Here is a 17,252-nt window from a genome sequence, read left to right on the forward strand (position 1 = left end):
GAAGAAAAAAAGCTTGAAAATTATTTCATTTTTATGTTAGGTCACATAATTGAGAGGGATTTCAAGATGATGAAAGCCCAGCAGTGAAGACATTTAAAACTTGTAAGTTTAGACAAATCAAGGGGTGAAGGACAGAGTCTACCAGTGTCAGTCTTGACAAATACAAGGCACAGATCTCAAGGTCTGCATCAAAAAATAACAGGGTTATTTTTGGGTTCTTTGTATTTGTTGCTTTTTTGTTTTGTTTTTTTTTGGTAAGGTGTTTTTTTTTAATTTGTTCTCAAATTATTTCCAGATCACCAAGCTCAAACATATCTTATTTCTTCTAGATTTTTGAAAATTTGAGTGCAGATGTGTTGGGTTCTTTTTATTCTGCGTGTGTAGAGAAACAAGATAAACCAGGTGCCTCGAGTTGCCAAAGAGTGGGTGTGAGTCCACCTGTGCCTGGTTAGGGCAGGCCCCCTATTACCAGGGGGCCAATAAAGGTGGGACACACACCCACAGAGAGAAGCTCACTCTGTGTAAGGCAATGGAGAGGCCAGCAGCTTGTCAAGCCTCTGGAGCAAGAAAGGCTCTTCCTGCTACATTTGGTGGAGAATGCGGGCAACATACAAACATCTAAAGAAGCAGCAGTGTGAGGAGCTGGCAACAGGAACATTCTCCCTGATTTGAAAAAGTGCCTGGGCTAACACTCTCCATGAAAGGTATGACCAGCAAGCTCTTTGGATGGGAAACCCCTGAGCAAAGGGAAGCCAAGATAAGGATTCTCTCTTTGGAAACCCCTGAGCAGAGGGAAGCCAGGAGGATGGAATCCCATGAGGAAGGGTTAAAACCCATGTATGGAATCCCATGAGGAAGGGTTAAATCCCGTAATCCCATGAGGAAGCAGAAACCCATGAGGAACCAGCAAGCTCTTTGGAAACCCCTGAGCAGAGGGAAGCCAAGAGAAGAGCAGACACAGGAGGGAGAAGAACAACTCAAGTCGGAAAGGCAGAGACTTTGTGAAAAGTATTTGTAAGCTAGGGTTAAATCCCGTAAGCTATAAGTGTAAAATGTTTGTAAAAATCCTGTAATCAGTGTTGAAGAAAAAAAAAAGGGGGGGGGAAATGTAGAGAAACAAGATAAACCAGGTGCCTCGAGTTGCCAAAGAGTGGGTGTGAGTCCACCTGTGCCTGGTTAGGGCAGGCCCCCTATTACCAGGGGGCCAATAAAGGTGGGACACACACCCACAGAGTGAATCTCACTCTTGTGCAAGGCAATGGAGAGGTCAGCAGCTCATCGAGCCTCAGGAGCAGGAAAGGCTATTCCTGCTACATGCGTGTTTTGTTCTAATGCTTTTGTTTTCCAGTAAATGCAATTTCCTCTAACAAGTATACAAAAACTATTCCCAAGGAATAGTTTTACTTTCCTTTTGACTTTAAAAATGTTCTTTACTTCCTTTTCTTTTTCTTGCATTTCAAATGCATCAGGATCAATAGTTCTGATGGGAATGCTGATGTTCAAGTTAATTCAAGGTTAATTTAGGAGGTGTCAGTGTGGTAAGTCTGTAAAAGCAAATACCCATTATTTTGAATGTTTGTAGATACAAGTAATAGATAATCCTGTGTTAAATTCAGGTTTGTGTGGAGAAAGTGTAATACACAGTTATGGAAGTACATCAAGTGACACTGAAGTGCAGGCTGCAATACTGAAAGTGAAAAATTAGCTTCTAACTATATATATGTGTGTGTGTGCACTGTATCACAGTTATGCAATGAAGGAAGTGTAAGGTGATCTTTTAAAACTCAAAAAAGGTTTATTTTTGGTGGTCCCATCCCTGTACTTCCCACCAGGAACTATTGGTCTAAAGGGCCACGTGAAGGAAGCTGTAGGGAAGAAAAATCTTGAAACCTCCTAAGCCCTTTTCCACTCAGATTATACTTAAATGAGGTCAGAATGCTTATTCATGAAATCAAAATAAGACACAGTCATTAAAATAACAAAACCTTACCATCCTATCTTGGAGAGAAAAGAGACTCTTGATTCAGGGTTCAGCAACAGAAGAGCAATATAGCTCCAAGGCAACTCAAAAACTGGATGAATAAAAAGACTGCTCGTGTTCCTGCTTGGGCACAGATTTTTCAGCTTACCCATGGCAGTTGTCTTGATAATGCTATTAATAGTGTCCTGCCTTGTCTTCTGATTACACAGGTTTTACAGATACCCAAGGAAATGTACGTTTATATAAAATCTAAGCATGATTTATCTAGCTTGAGCTAATGAGTTAAGCTTTTAATTGATTAAATGAATTCTGTAGACAGTTTTTAATTGTCAAAATGCCAAAACCTATATGCTGGGCTTTGGAAGTCCTCTCTATTTTTAGAACAATACTGATTTTGTTTCTCCTAATGAATCTTTTTCAGGCCAGTAATCTATAATGTGCTCAAGGCTCTTTTGATATGACTGTCTTTAATTAAGCACATAAGTTATTAATATTTTGAAAGTTGGATAAAATTCTTTTGAAGGTATCTTTAACATGTTTATTTGTAATTATATTTTTTTGCTACAGTGGGCAGATCTGTAAGTCATTAGTTAGTGAGGAAAAAATTATAATTGTTCTAATGAGTAAACAGGGCCTTTCACACAGCAAGTTGATAGTGCTAAGCACCACTCAGGAGGACCCTAATGAGCACTTCAAGGCTATTACCATGTATCTACCTGTGTTTAAGACATAAAGTCATAAAAATTGTGGGGTTTAAAAATTATGGTGATGTATCATGCAGCTCATACATATTCCTGTGAGGAGTTCCACACCCATTTTAATCTGTAGAGTGAAAAAAAACCAAAAAAACACAAACCATCAAAAATTAACCATACAACTCTACTCAGATAAAATGGGGAAATGAAACTTGGTGCAGAGCAGTAAACCAATGTAGATGCACAGCTTGGATAGCCTCTGATTATTGCTTCATTTTCCCAAGCAAATCTTGCCAGTGCTGTTCCTGACCTGTGCCATGGGCTGTCTGTCATTCCCAGGATCCAGGAGGTAAAGCTGGGACTGCCTAGCATCACTGATCTCACTACAGGCTGGGGACAGAGTGGTTGGAGAGCAGCCAGGCAGAAAGGGACCTGGGAGTCTGGATTGACAAGAAACTGAACATGAGCCAGCAGTGTGCCCAGGTGGCCAAGAAGGCCAATGGCATCCTGGCCTGTATCAGAAACAGCGTCACCAGCAGGTCCAGGGAAGGGATTCTGCCCCTGTGCTCAGCCCTGGTGAGGCCACACCTCGAGTACTGTGTCCAGTTCTGGGCCCCTCAGTTTAAGAAGGATGTAGAGGTCCTGGAACAGGTTCAAAGGAGGGCAACCAGGCTGGTGAAGGGACTCGAGCACAGGCCCTATGAGGAGAGGCTGAGAGAGCTGGGGCTGTTCAGCCTGAAGAAGAGGAGGCTCAGGGGAGACCTCATTGCTGTCTACAACTACCTGAAAGGAGGCTGTAGCGAGGTGGGAACTGGACTCTTTTCACAGACGACCTTCAATAAGACAAGAGGGCACGGTCTTAAGTTGTGCCAGGGGAGGTTTAGGTTAGATATTAGAAAGAATTTCTTCACGGAGAGGGTGATCAGGCTATGGAATGGACTGCCCGGTGAGGTGGGAGATTCTCCGTCCCTGGAGACATTTAAAAAAAGCCTGGATGTGGCACTCAGTGCCATGGTCTAGCAACTGCTCCGGTGGGTCAAGGGTTGGACTAGATGATCTCTGAGGTCCCTTCCAACCCGGCTAATTCTATGATTCTATGATTCTATGTTTAAAACAAACTCTTTGATTACGTCCATATATATCTATTAACTGCTCCTTATATAATCTGTGGTGTAAAGGGTTATGATCTAAATTGTACATGGTAATATGTTATACAACATTAGAAATACCCTTCCCCAGCCTGTACTTAATATTCTGCTGTGTTTTGGTGTTGTTAGAACAAGCACCCTCTGAAAGGGAAACAATTAATGCCTGATGTGATTTATGGTGTCTTAAACTGGGAGGCTGCAACCATAAATATTGTAAAGGGGTTTGATTTTCACATGATGCCAAATGTTCCCGTTCTAAAATTGGATCTCACTGAAATGTGTAATATTAAGAAAGTAAACACATCATTTTTAATTTCATTTCCATTCTTTTCTCTGACTATTACAGATCACATGAGAAAGGAAGCCATAATAGCGTGTCATATATTGAACTCTGTGAGATGTGTTGAAACTTTAATCACCGGAGGTTTTTTTCCCCAATATGTCTCTAATTTATATTAGCTCATTTAGAAATAATATAGTTCTACTTTCTGACCCGTCATCACTGCCACCCCAGCTCTCTTCAGCTTTTACATTGAGAAAATTCTCTCATTGAACTGAATGCCAAAGAAGCAAATGATGTTTGTAAGATTAATGTTGGAATTAGTACACCAGCCTTCCCAAAAGGAAATATATATATATATATAATATACATAATTTTTCTATCATCTTTCAAAAGATTTTAGTAACTACTTCAGTCATCCTTTATGGTGTTGTGTGTGTACACATCAGTAGGTTTGCATATTCCCCCACACAAACCTTTGTGTATTTTGAGACATAATGAACACTGGCTGCGTTCTGAGATCCTAGATTATCAATCCTCCTGAACTTCTTGATCTCATTACCACCACCCAGTGGAAAAGCTTGGAGCTAATGCCAAGTCCTGAGATGAACTTCAGAACTTCTAATGGAAATGTCTCCTCTTTCACTGTAGGTGAAGTTTCCTTCCTCTTGGCCACAGAAGACTTTTGATCAGTTCTCCAGAACTTTTAACTCTGGAAAAAGTTGTGTTAGTGTTGTCAAGGAAAAGAATCTGTTTCTGATAAATGGCCACACCCATCTGGTATCCTAGACCTCAAAATGAACTATTTTCCTATTTATCTATTAATTTGCTTTTGTTTACCAGGTTGTCTTTTGATGCCTTGTTTCTTTTGGTTAAATGCCTTTTATTTCTTAAGTAAGTATCTTTGAAGTGTTGTATTCTTTAACAGAGCAAGTTTTAACTGTTTAAGTGAAAATCTTAATTGGCAAAAATTAAAACTGGTGGATATTGAAGAGGGTTGGCTGGTGATTGTGGAAGTGCACCCGTTCTGTGGCCTTACTACTTTTTTTTTTTCTTTTCTTTTCTTATGTATAGAGGGGTATTTTGTTTTACTGAGTTTTTCCATGCTGTCCCTGAGAGACTGTTCCTTACTTTTTTGTGCCAAGTTGTTACAGAAGTGAAGCTGAAGAGGATATAGCAGTCAGCTGCGAAAAATGGAGGCACTGCCACTGGTGAGATCAAGACTCAGTTTTTGTCATATGATGGTTCATAATTTGATTACTTTTGTTCTGTTTGGTTTTGATTTGGTTGCTTGGGCTGAGTTGTTGTTGGGAAACTCTGATTCCATCACAGATTGTTCTTGGGATTCACATAGCAGTAGCTGGCTCTATTTGCTTTTTCATGTAGGGCTGCTCTTTATGTGTGGATGATGGAGGATTTGCTTGTAAGACAGTGTTTAGCATAGCAGAGAGAATTGCATTTTCAGTGTTTGAAATGGACAACAGTGGCTTTGACAGAGGGTTCTTTTACCTTGGCTGGACCACCAGGAGCTTTCTGGCCCTTGTACAAGCCTCCTGATGTTTAATGCTTTGGTGGTGCATCAGTTAGTTGTTGATGTCCCATACTCTGTCATTTGGGTGTGGTGGGGTGTTTTTGTTTTGTTTTTTGGTTTTTTTGGGGTTTTTTTGTTGTTGTTTTTGGGGGGGTTGTTTTTATTATTTTCTGTTGTTCTTAGAAGGGGATTAGAGAAAAAAAAAAGTGTTACATGAGCTGTTGGGGAAATTCTGCAGCATAAACATTAAGAAAGGAAGATAGAGACATCAGTGTATTTGAGTCAATAACAACAGAAAGCTGTTAGTTTGTTGTTGGGTTTGGTTGTTTGTTGTTTTTTTTTTCCCAGTAGAATCCTAAAACAGCCAGTGGTAGTAATGGCAATTGGGAAATAAAGGGGTGGGAAAGAGTTTGCATCTTTTACCCACACAAATTTGTTTCAGGGCTAGATAGAGATGCTCTGTGGCTACGTGAAATGAGGGAGGGGATTATTCTCACCAGGTTTCTGCTTGTGCAGGAGCATGGTATAAAAGATGTGCTTTGGAGGGATGAGGGAGCAAAGAAGAGGAAAAAAAAACCACCTTTGTAGTAGGACCAAGCAGAAATATTAGTTTAAGCCCTGTGATTGGCAGTGTCCCTGTGATTCTGAGAGCTGCAGGGTACAGCCCAGGATTTGACTGCATGCTACTGGACTTGGGAACTCCTACTGCTTTTCCTCAGCTTTTGGGATCACAGTGCTCCATTGCACATGTGTTGAACCAGAGAGTATCACTCTGAGTATCACTCTGAGTATCACCAGAGTATCACTCTGATACTCTTCTCATAGGGTAAAGGATGTGCTGAGGAACTACCAGAGTGTCTCAGTTTCCTTCCTTCTAGCTTCACCACCTCCGTAGCTGATGAGTGAATCTCTTTCTAATGGAGTGTATAATGTGTACTACACCACAATGGCCTTTAAAAGATGCCCAGGTTACTCCTGGTTTTCTTTCTGCTTAATGCAAGGATAGCAGACACATGAAACCAGGAAACACATCCAAAGCTAAGTGAAAGGAACACAATAAAAAAGGAAACTGAGAGTGCAGGAGACAGTAAAAAGGTGTGTCTTAGACAGCAGATTACTTACAGGGAGATATTCTTAGGATAAACTGAATTTTATTGAATCCAATAAGAATCGCTACTGGCACTGAATTGAGTTTCCTGTGACTAACAGCACACATATTTCTTTCTCTCCTTGATGGATATGTTTCAGCAGTCACTGAATGATTGCACAGGATATATTAACTCAGGAACACATACTCCGTGCCGTGCTTTAAAGGCTGTTATACAAACAGGGATTGTTTATATTGTTGAGTATTTTTTTCTGGATTGATTATGCCAGTACTATTTCTTGAATGATGAATGTTATTAAATATTAGAATGCAGAATAGTGAGTATTGTCACTGGCAGAATACCAGTACAATGTATGTGAATTTGTGTAACCTGTTTACTAGCTTCTAGTTCACAAGTTTTCCAAAAAGTCTTACAACTCTGGAGGCTGTTTCTTGAGTTAATATTTACAGTTTTATACAGGAACAGCTCCTTGTAAAAAACCAGCTCCTTTCCTAGTAGGAAGTATCTAGAAGAAAAAGAGAATGAGAAAATCATAATGATGATAATAATCATCATCATTATTATTGTTGTTGTTATTATTCAGACAGTTGACTAAATAGTAGTCTAAACCCAGATGCTTACCCAGGGGAATAGGACAGAAACAGGTAAGACTGATTTATATAGCAGCCATGGGTCTAGGGACTGATAAAATTAGCAATTTATTAAAAATAACAACAAACAAAAAATATTTGGGAGGGCAGAAACACCTATGTGATCACAACATCCACACCAGCAAAACATCCTCATTAGCAGAAGCAATAGCAGCTTTTAAAACCGTTTTGGGCACTCTCATTTGTCATAGAGCACACTGATCCTTTCAGACTGGAGTAGGTTATTTCTCTGTTGCTACCATGAGACATTCTCCCTGTCCTCATACTCTAACAAGAGTGTGCAAGCAGCGCCTGCATCTTTCTGCAAGGCTGAAGAGCAGCTGCACAACCCTGAAAGTGCCTGGGTATGATTGTGGTAGGTGTAATTGAATGGGTCAGCCACGTGCAATGAAATGGTCAGTGCAAATACTTCAGAGAAAAATGTTCTCATTCTTGGAAATGGTGGATGCCTGGAGTAGATTGTGAAGAGTTGCAGTCCCAGGCAGAAAGGTCCTGACATTTAAAAGGTGGAGAAAGTTGTTTTGGTTCAAGTTTTATTTGGTTCATTTATTAACCAGGAGCTGCATGATCTTATTTATTTTCATTTTTATTATTCCTTCTGTCTTTTCACAACTCTATCCTACCTAAACCTGGGATTGTTTCGAAAGAGAATCATTCTTCTGATCCTGTCTGAAATTGGAATCCGGCCTTAAATTTGCTGTGCCAAATATCAAATATTTTCAATACCAACTTCATTTTTACACCGTAATAAATTTACTGGTTATTTCTGGATGTACACATACACACTTGTAAGCAGAAGAATAGTGTTACTATGAGTGTGTATATTTTCATTTTTGGCCATAACAAGATGCAGCAATTTCTGATCTCTCACCTGTGTCTCAGCTGTCAAAATCTTCACTTTTGCCATTTCTCTGATTCTTTCCTAAGTACTGAAAATGCTGAAGGATGAGTGACAGCTGTCAGAATTTACTGATTGCTGTTCACAAAAGGAAGTATTGATAGAAAATGCTTATTGGAGGAAGGCACCTCTTGTAAATTGGGGCTTTTTAAATCAAGGACACAAACTGCAGAGATGGGAATCTGCCAGGAAAGTGTTTTCCCCTTCCCCCCAAATTTCCTGAAGTAGATCATTTATTTTGGAAGACAAGATGATAGGATGGTGGTATTATGTTGCCCACAGTAAATGCTTACTAAGAGACATTTTCATATGTTACATCATGGTTGTGAGCTTATTTCTGAGGTGTTCCCTTCTGGCACTGGGATTTCAACTCATAAATCTTGATTTTAGCAATCCAGAATAAAGGTAAAGCAGGCTAGAAGATGAGCCAGCCAAGAGTGTTTCAAGTCTTGGGTGACAGAGCTGCAGATCACAGAGGGGGGGAGAAAAGATTTGAGCATCTTTATTAAACATATGTCTTATCCTGTGACAAATTCTGGTTCTAGCAGTGAGTTCTGATTTGAATGCTGAAAAAAAAAAAAAGAAAAAAAAAGAAAAAAACCGAAAAAAACACTTAGGATGAAGGAGTACAGTGTATATTAAGAGTTTCCCCACGCTGATGTACCAAACCAGGGTGGTGGTTCTGCATCAAGCCATGTGGTGGTTCTGCTTGAGCCAGGGTGGTTTTGTGCCAAGCAAAAGTGGTGGTTTTGCATCGAGCCAAGGTTGTTCTGCTTTTCTTTCAGCCGGGCCGGGCAAGCCGTGAGTAATGGTGGGGAGGTGGGTGTGCGGGGCGGCCCCCAGGGATGCTGCCCTCTCTCCGCCGCTCCCCCTATGCTTTCCCTAGCATTTTTTGTTTGTTTGTTTGTTTTTTACGATTTTTGCCGGGCGGGGATGCGCGGCTGTCGCCTGCCCTCTGCGGAGGTGGGAAATGACCCATATCACCCCAATTACTCTGCCACTGGCCGGAGAAGCCGAAAGCGCCGGGCAGGGGCTTTGGGTCCTTCCCGCGGGGTGCCGGCTGAGTTGGGCTTTTAACAAACCAGATAACAGAACAGAAAAGGGTGCAGCGGCAGGGCGCAGAGGATGCTCGGGGGGAGGGGCTTGCGGGGGGGGGGGGGGCACCCCCGGCCATTTCTCCCTTTCCTCCCACCCCCCCAAATCGCGGAGGAACCACGCCGCTGTGCCCACGGCAGCTGGCACCCCCCCACCCTCCCATCCACCTCCAAAGGAAAAGGGGAACCCTTTTAAGGGGGCACCCCCTCTCTTACATGCGGTGCTTCGGCGCTCGCCGCGGTCGGGGTGGCGAGTCTGCCCTTTTCTTCACCCCCCCTTCCCTCCCTTTACCTGCCGCCGCCCAGGCGGGGGGTGCCGGCCCCTCCGCGGCGGGGGCAGCGGGGCGTTGGGGCTGTGGGTGGCGGGGAAGGCGGCGTGTGACAGATGTCCTCCTCTGACAGCGCTCGGTGCCAGCCCAGCGGCTCCCTGCCATTGGCTCAGTGCAGCCGACCGGCAAGGCTGCTCGCTATAACAGCACTCGGGGCTGCTCGCTGGAATAACACCATGCCCGCCAGCGCCCGCGGCTCAGACGGCTCCGTCGCGGCCCCGCCGCCGCTCCCCCCACGGCAGCCAGCGCCCAGACGAGCCTGAGGGGCTGCATCCCACCCATCCCACCCCCCCCCCCTCCTCCAGCTCGGGCCGGCCTGAGCGCTGAGCCGGCGGCGGGGAGGTGGCCCTGTCCCCGTCCCCATGGAGTGCTACTACATTGTCATCAGCTCCGCGCACCTCAGCAACGGGCACTTTCGCAACATCAAGGGAGTTTTCCGCGGCCCCCTCAGCAAGAACGGGAACAAAACTCTGGTAATGGCTTCTTCTCTTGCCTTCCCTCCCCATCCTCTCCTTTCTTTCTTCCTTTCTTCCTTCCTCTTCCCAGCAGCGTCCCCGCTCCCCGGCAGCCGCTGTGTAAGCATTGCCGGCCATGCAGGCAGCCGGGGCCGGGCGGGCTGCTGGGCGGTCCGAGGTGCCGCTACCGCCGTGGGAGGGGTTGCGGTGTTCTCATCTCCCGCCGGCCGGGCTCCCCTCCTTGCCGAGGGGGCCATCATCGTGTCCCCGCATCCCCCGGGGCAGGCGCTCGCATGTCCTTCCCGTGCCGCTGGTGCGGAGGATGGTGATGGAGAGGCTGGGAGCGGAACGCCCAGAGCCCCTGCTCGGGGGGCGGGAGGGGAGAGAGGGAGGAAGGGAGCTGTGGGGCCAGGGCTCGGCAGCCCCCAACCCGGGGGCAGGCGGCAGCTGGTCCGCTGAAGCCGGCGATGGGCATCCCCCGGGCAGGAGGGCTCCCTGCGGGTCATCGGGTGACCGACTGCCACCACCCCCATGCTGGGGGCAGCTGGGGGGTCCTGCTCGGTAAGGTGAAGAAAGGAGGAGAAAGTTGTTTACTTGAGGTCTGAGCTTTTTGGGTAGATTCATTTGTTCGGGAATAGCTTCGGAAAAGAGAAACGCTTTTGCTGCTTGCCAAGTTTTTAAAAGCAAAACTCTGGGGTTGAAAGGAATTGATGGGTTCAGGCAATTTGGAGAGAGAGTCCGGAAAGTCTGCATAGGCTATTAAACCTGTGTCCCTGTACATCTCATCTTTAAATCTATTTGGTTTCCTGTGGTTTTTGCTGACTTGCTTGGATTTGCTTCTCTCCTATCACTGAACTTTAATAGAAGAGCTATGACATGAACGTATTGGCAATACATGTGCTCTCCTGCCTGTTTGGATCAAGGGAATGTAGGATAGCAGCAGGCTGGGTAAGCTGGATCATGCAGAATCTCAATTGCAGCACAAGAAAGTGGAGACAGATGTCTGGAGGGTAGGATGGAGCTGAAAGAGGGGTTTAGCCACATTGTTTAATGCTCTCTCCCATCACCATCTTATTCTGAAATCTCCTTTGGAGGAGATAGAACAACTTATTCTCCATGTTCTTATTCCCTCGAATGCACGACCTATATTGATGGGGAATTTACTGAAGTACTTAACATTTGCTGGAGTTGGCAAGCTTGCAGTTTCTCCCTAAATAAAGAGATTAAAGCAAGTCTGAGCCAAGTCATAAAAATAGTAACTACTACGAGTGAATCTGAGGCAGATTCTTGGGTTGTATCAAATGTAAAGGTCCTCCTCTCAGGTTGTAAATCTTATCACAATTTTATTTGCTGTGGCTTCTGTGTATTTTTCAGTTAGGGATTACACTCTTGGAATTTTAAACAAGTGTTTGTAGTATCCATGAGATGGCAATATGTGTGTAATATTTCACTGTTACAGTTGCAAAAGCAAAACCTATTGTAGAAATATTTATGGCACTTGAAGTAAGTGCAGGATACATTGCCTTCTTTTTGCTGAGCAAGTTCAGTAAAGATGCATTTGGCAGGACTGATAATACTCTGATATAACTTTTGGACTGTGTATTATCTTGCAATTCATAATTGATTTTGCTTCAATAGCTTTTTTCTTTTTTTTGTTTCCTTGGCAAAAAAAAAGCCCTGTATTCTCAACATTCCTGATTGATTTATTTGCTGTTAAAAATCTTAGGGACAAAATATGCTGGGGAAGACTGGTGTTAAATTAAAATAAATCTATTTGAAACACTGGAAAGAAATTTAACTCACCCCTGCTCTTCAGTGAGATAGAATAGATGTGAGGGGAGAAAAAAGAGAATTGGTTGTGGATTTGTCATGAGAAAGCTTATCTCTAAAAGCTTGTGGTGTGGGCAGCGAGCAGTGTAACTGGCAAAGTTTTTGTTGGGTTAAAAAGGGAGAGAGTTCTTGATGTTGGCTCTCTGGAAAGGAAAATGAAGCCCTTCACTATGAGATAAATATGCAGGTATCAAGACTTACTTAAGTCCGAGTGATTTTAAATTTAAAGGAGGTTAAGATACAATTGGGTTGATTTTATAGTGCAGACCAAGTGTTCTGAGGCTCACGTATGTTTCAGCCAGTTTCTGTGGGAAAGCCCAATGTTTCATCATTTCAGAGGATCAGTCACTTTCACTGTAAACAGGCTTTCAAACTTAAAACCATTACAATTTTTATTAATACAAAGTGGAATGTGGCTTTACAAGCTCTGATAAGAGCTATTAATATGCTTTTGATGTCTTCAGCCCTAGAATAAGACTAGGAGAAGCAGCAATTGGAAAATCTAAAAACCAGAAATATTTTGTCACAGCTTGGACTCAGATATATCTTCCAGTTTTGCTGTAAAACATTCAGTCTGTCTTCATCTGTGCTCCAAGCTTCCTAAAGCCACTGCTTCCTCTTCAACTGAGAACCTGAAAGCTGCCTCTGCTTGGACAGTGTGGAATTGACTCTGTGTAAAAGTTTAGATATTAGATTTTGCTTTTCTCAGAATTCCACACCCCACCCCCACTCTGTCTGGGAGGAGAGACAACTCTACATACTACAGTAGAATTTCCCAGTGAGTTGGGAAGTGCTGGTGCCAATAACAATGATGAAGTTAGGGTTTCAAGATGATTTCACATAGTGTATCTTTAAACCTCTGGAGCTCATGAGGTTTCAGGGACTGAAGGTCCTTATACCTTTTGGCTACTGTCCCACTCTGGAGTGACCTGGTATTCAACTACAACTAGTGGGTTTTTCCCCTGGTCTTCCCCTTTTCCCTGGCTGTTTGCCCCTCCAGGTGGTCCTTTTATGTTTCATCCTCTGCCACTGTCCTTTTTTCACACAGAGTTGAAGTCATTTGGTTTAAAGCTTGCAGAAGGTAACAGGAAGAGCTACAAACCCCTGCTTACCTAGTAGAGAACGTGAAACACAAAGCTTTTGTTCTTCCAAAAAAGTCTTTCTCAGTGGAGAGGATCAGAGAATTAATTTTTGGCAAAAAATAATATCAGTGTTTCATGGTCTTTCTCTAGGTAATATCTACCTGTGAGACCTAGCAAGTGCAGGGCTTTGAGATGGGTTTTTTTGGGAGGTAGAGAGAAGTGATTCAGGGATGAAGATAGGAAGTATGAGAAGGAAGATAGGGCCACATTTCTGTTCCTCAAGGCAAGGCATACGGGGAAAACCTGAGCTTGGAGAGAAGTGGTTGATTTAGGCAAACTGAGAAAACAAGATACTGCAAAAACCCACTTTTAAAAATTATGAAAAAAAGCTTTGTGAATGAGCCTTTGTGAGATGATGGGGGAAAATGAAGGAACCCATCTCTACAAACAGTTTTGGGCATCTGATGGTACAGCTTTGCATACACATGCTCCCCCAGGTCCAGTGTATAACTGCTCACCCAATTGTCATCTGCTGCTCCTTATCTGGAAAACAAAATTGAAATGGGAATTGATGGGAAAGGGGCTCAGCACATGTGGAAGAATAGATCCAAACTCTTTAATGTTCCTTCAGAAAATGTTGGTTTGGTTAACCAGTGGTGTCTGGGCTGTTGGATAAGGCTTTATCCTCTCCATCTGCAGGTTCTAGTGTCTGAAATACTCTCCAAATACATTCAGTTTCGTATCAGTAGCTAATCTACTACTGGAGTGCTCCGTGCCAGCTCTTTGGATGGACTGCTCTCTGCTCATAGTGTGGCAGATGGTTTTCCAAAAAGAAACTCAAAACCTAACATCTGGGTTAGTAGTAGGCAATGATGTTGCAAATTTCTGCTGCTGCTTCTGCATTTTTATGTAACGTTGCTTACACCTTGGCATTTTAATCAGTGAATCCAGCCCTTCCTGCTTGGCCATTTATTATCAGAGTGCATATTTGGTGACTTGGAAGTTTTTCCCAGGGCTGTTCTTTCAGTGCTAGCGGTTTGTAGAAGTTTGTTACAAACTTCCTTTTTGTCCATGGACCTCCCCAAGTTTTCCTGCACTTGCTGTGTTCTTTATTTATGCCATAAATTACTGATGTGAAGTTACCCTGGTCTGTCTTTGTACTTCATCTTCCTTGCCGTGGCTGCTGTCTTGCAGTTTATAATCTCAAAAAGCATCAAAACCTGTATGAAAGAATAGCTCTCAGAAGGGAGAGATCAGTTGTTTGGAGTCACAACCACAGGTAATCTGCTAAATCCTTAAAATGTCCTTCAGAATATAAACCATTTAAAGGCATTGTCCTAGTTACTTGTGTGATTTGTGGTCAGTCAGCAAGAGAAGTGACTCTTGGCTTGGTCTTCTGAGTAGGTTCTATGTGGGTAGTGACTGAATAACTTCACCCTTAGATCTTCTACTCATGTAAACTCTGAATCTATTTCAAGGTTTACAGGGATGAAGACCTGGCCATGAAGGGCTTGTTTACATCTTTTAATTGGACAAGTACATTTCCTCTGTTGGTGATCCAAGTAGTTGGGCTGTTAATTGCCCAAGGAGGTCAGTGAAAAGTTTAGACCTTTAGATGATGCAAATCCATGCTGTAATTCTAACTGCATCTTGTTGATAGTTACAGAAAGTAGGTAAGATCCTAAGTTTCCTGGTAGGAAGTTGGTTAATGGACTCTAGTTTCAAAAGTACTGAGCACAGGAAGTGCTCAGCTATTACTGTGTAGAACAAGAACCTCTCTCTAGCTGTGTGTATAGGTTTATGCTTTGGTTTTTAATACATACAAAGGGGATTCAGGGGTAAAATTTAAATAGTGGTCCCCAGTTCCAAGGAAGATAGGTCCAAATTATATTTAAATGGGCTCAGACTCTTAGGTTTGCTGAACAACACTACTTTGATTTTTATATATATATATATCTCTGTGTGTATATATGTGTGTGTGTGTGTAAAATACTTATTTTGGAAGTCCTAGGGTTTAGTTATGCTTGTGTAAAAACTCCATGGAGTTCAGATACTGCTATGCTAAGTGTCTTCTGAAAATGCCATCTGTTGTTCAGGCTGTCTGTTGTCTTCAGTTCTTTTACATTTTGTAGAATGTTTTTGTATTTCTAGATCAACTAAAGTAAATATGTTTTGGTGGACATGAAAATCTATGTTACAAGAATTTTAATCACAAATGCCTATACAGTTCTGCTGAAAGAAAGCAGTAAGCTAACTGAAAAGCAGCTTTCCTGATGAAGGATACTGAAGCTGCTTTACTTCTGCATGATCAGGTGTAAACCTCTGCTGATTTCAAGCCATCTAATACATAAATAAAATAAACATTACTTACCATAGGTTTATTTTAAGTACTCTTGAAAACAGGTCCTGTAGTTCTGTTTGCCATATTATATATTGCCTGTAGTGAAGGGTAATTTTAACATTATATCTTATACACGGGGAATTTAATAGAACTATTGCAGCATATGAACATGAGCCAGCAGTGTGCCCAGGTGGCCAAGAAGGCCAATGGCATCCTGGCCTGTATCAAAAACAGCGTCACCAGCAGGTCCAAGGAAGTGATTCTTCCCCTGTACTCAGCCCTGGTGAGGCCACACCTCGAGTACTGTGTCCAGTTCTGGGCCCCTCAGTTTAAGAAGGATGTAGAGGTCCTGGAGCAGGTCCAAAGGAGGGCAACCAGGCTGGTGAAGGGACTCGAGCACAGATCCTATGAGGAGAGGCTGAGGGAGCTGGGGCTGTTCAGCCTGAAGAAGAGGAGGCTCAGGGGAGACCTCATTGCTGTCTACAACTACCTGAAAGGAGGCTGTAGCGAGGTGGGAACTGGACTCTTTTCACAGACGACCTTCAACAAGACAAGAGGACACAGTCTTAAGTTGTGCCAGGGGAGGTTTAGGTTAGATATTAGAAAGAATTTCTTCACGGAGAGGGTGATCAGGCATTGGAATGGGCTGCCCGGTGAGGTGGTAGATTCTCCGTCCCTGGAGACATTTAAAAACAGACTGGATGTGGCACTCAGTGCCATGGGCTGGGAACTGCTCCGGTGGGTCAAGGGTTGGACTAGATGATCTCTGAGGTCCCTTCCAACCTGGTTAATTCTATGATTCTATGATTCTATGATATTATTTTCCATCTTCAGTGTTACAAACTTTGTAGGGTAGAGTTGTTGGACTACAGTTATCTACAGCCCCCATAACACATGCAGTAAGTGTCTGAGTAACTAAAGACCCCTGCATTTCCAGGTCACTTAGGTGGGGTGGGAGCTGGCTGGCACCCCCTTCAGTAAACCTATAAGTGGGTTATAGGTTTACCCACTTATAATATTCCCTGTGATCTGAAAGGGAATGTTTTAGGAGGTGTGCTGATGTGAGCTGCAAAAAACCAAGCCAAAAAGTAAAATTTGGTTAAGGGAGAATAGAGGAAATCAACTTGCACTTTCATCAATCATTTATCCCTCATAGATCTGATATCTTTGGTGTTTCAGTTTGCTCATGAACTAAGTTTAGGAGTTGAAAATACTCACATCTTTTCTATGGGAAAAGCTGAACAGCCCTAAATCAGTAAAATATTACAACAAAACAAATTATACCTACTTGAGTTTGGATAGTTAATCAGGATCACTTAAATAATGATCGAAACCCAGACACTCAGAAGGCAACAAAATATTTTGGTAAAATGGAAATAACAGTAGATTTGGATCTATATTCTACTTCTGTAGTTAATTTGTATGAATGCAAGCTACTCCTCTTGCTTTATAAGGCTCTGGGTAACTTTTCATTATGCACAGCATCATCAGCAGGGTCATTTTAGTGAGTTGAGTGAACAGAAGGCTCTCATAACTTAAACACATTTCCAAAGCACCACTGAGATATCACAAGTCTTGTGCAGTAAGATGTGGCACTCTCGTGTCCGTCAGACTCCATGTGGGTGCATCGTCTGGTCCCAAAAGTCCAGTGTGCAGCAGACTTAAACTGGGACAGCTTCTGGTTCAGAGCTATTTCTGAGGCAAGCTTTTGTACTGTAAAAACTTACTGAACTCATGATAAGCTTCAGTATTTTGTTGAATGTAATTGGGTCCATGGTTAAATTAGTACACTTGCTTAGGTTTTTTAAGATCAAGGCCTTTAAGAGTAA

At 42.9% G+C, this 17,252-nt stretch overlaps 1 protein-coding gene across 1 annotated transcript in view; it reads left to right on the forward strand.

Moving 5' to 3' along the window:
• Positions 1-10,077: 10,077 nt before the first annotated feature.
• Positions 10,078-17,252, forward strand: part of ZNF804A (zinc finger protein 804A) — a 171,551-nt gene continuing 164,376 nt past the window's right edge. Inside the window, exon 1 of the mRNA XM_008495924.2 lies at positions 10,078-10,188. Coding sequence (XP_008494146.2) covers positions 10,078-10,188 — 111 coding nt within the window. The remainder of the gene's footprint in view (positions 10,189-17,252) is intronic.

Source organism: Calypte anna, chromosome 7, assembly GCF_003957555.1.
Source record: "Calypte anna isolate BGI_N300 chromosome 7, bCalAnn1_v1.p, whole genome shotgun sequence".
NCBI classification, from domain to species: Eukaryota; Metazoa; Chordata; class Aves; order Apodiformes; family Trochilidae; genus Calypte; species Calypte anna.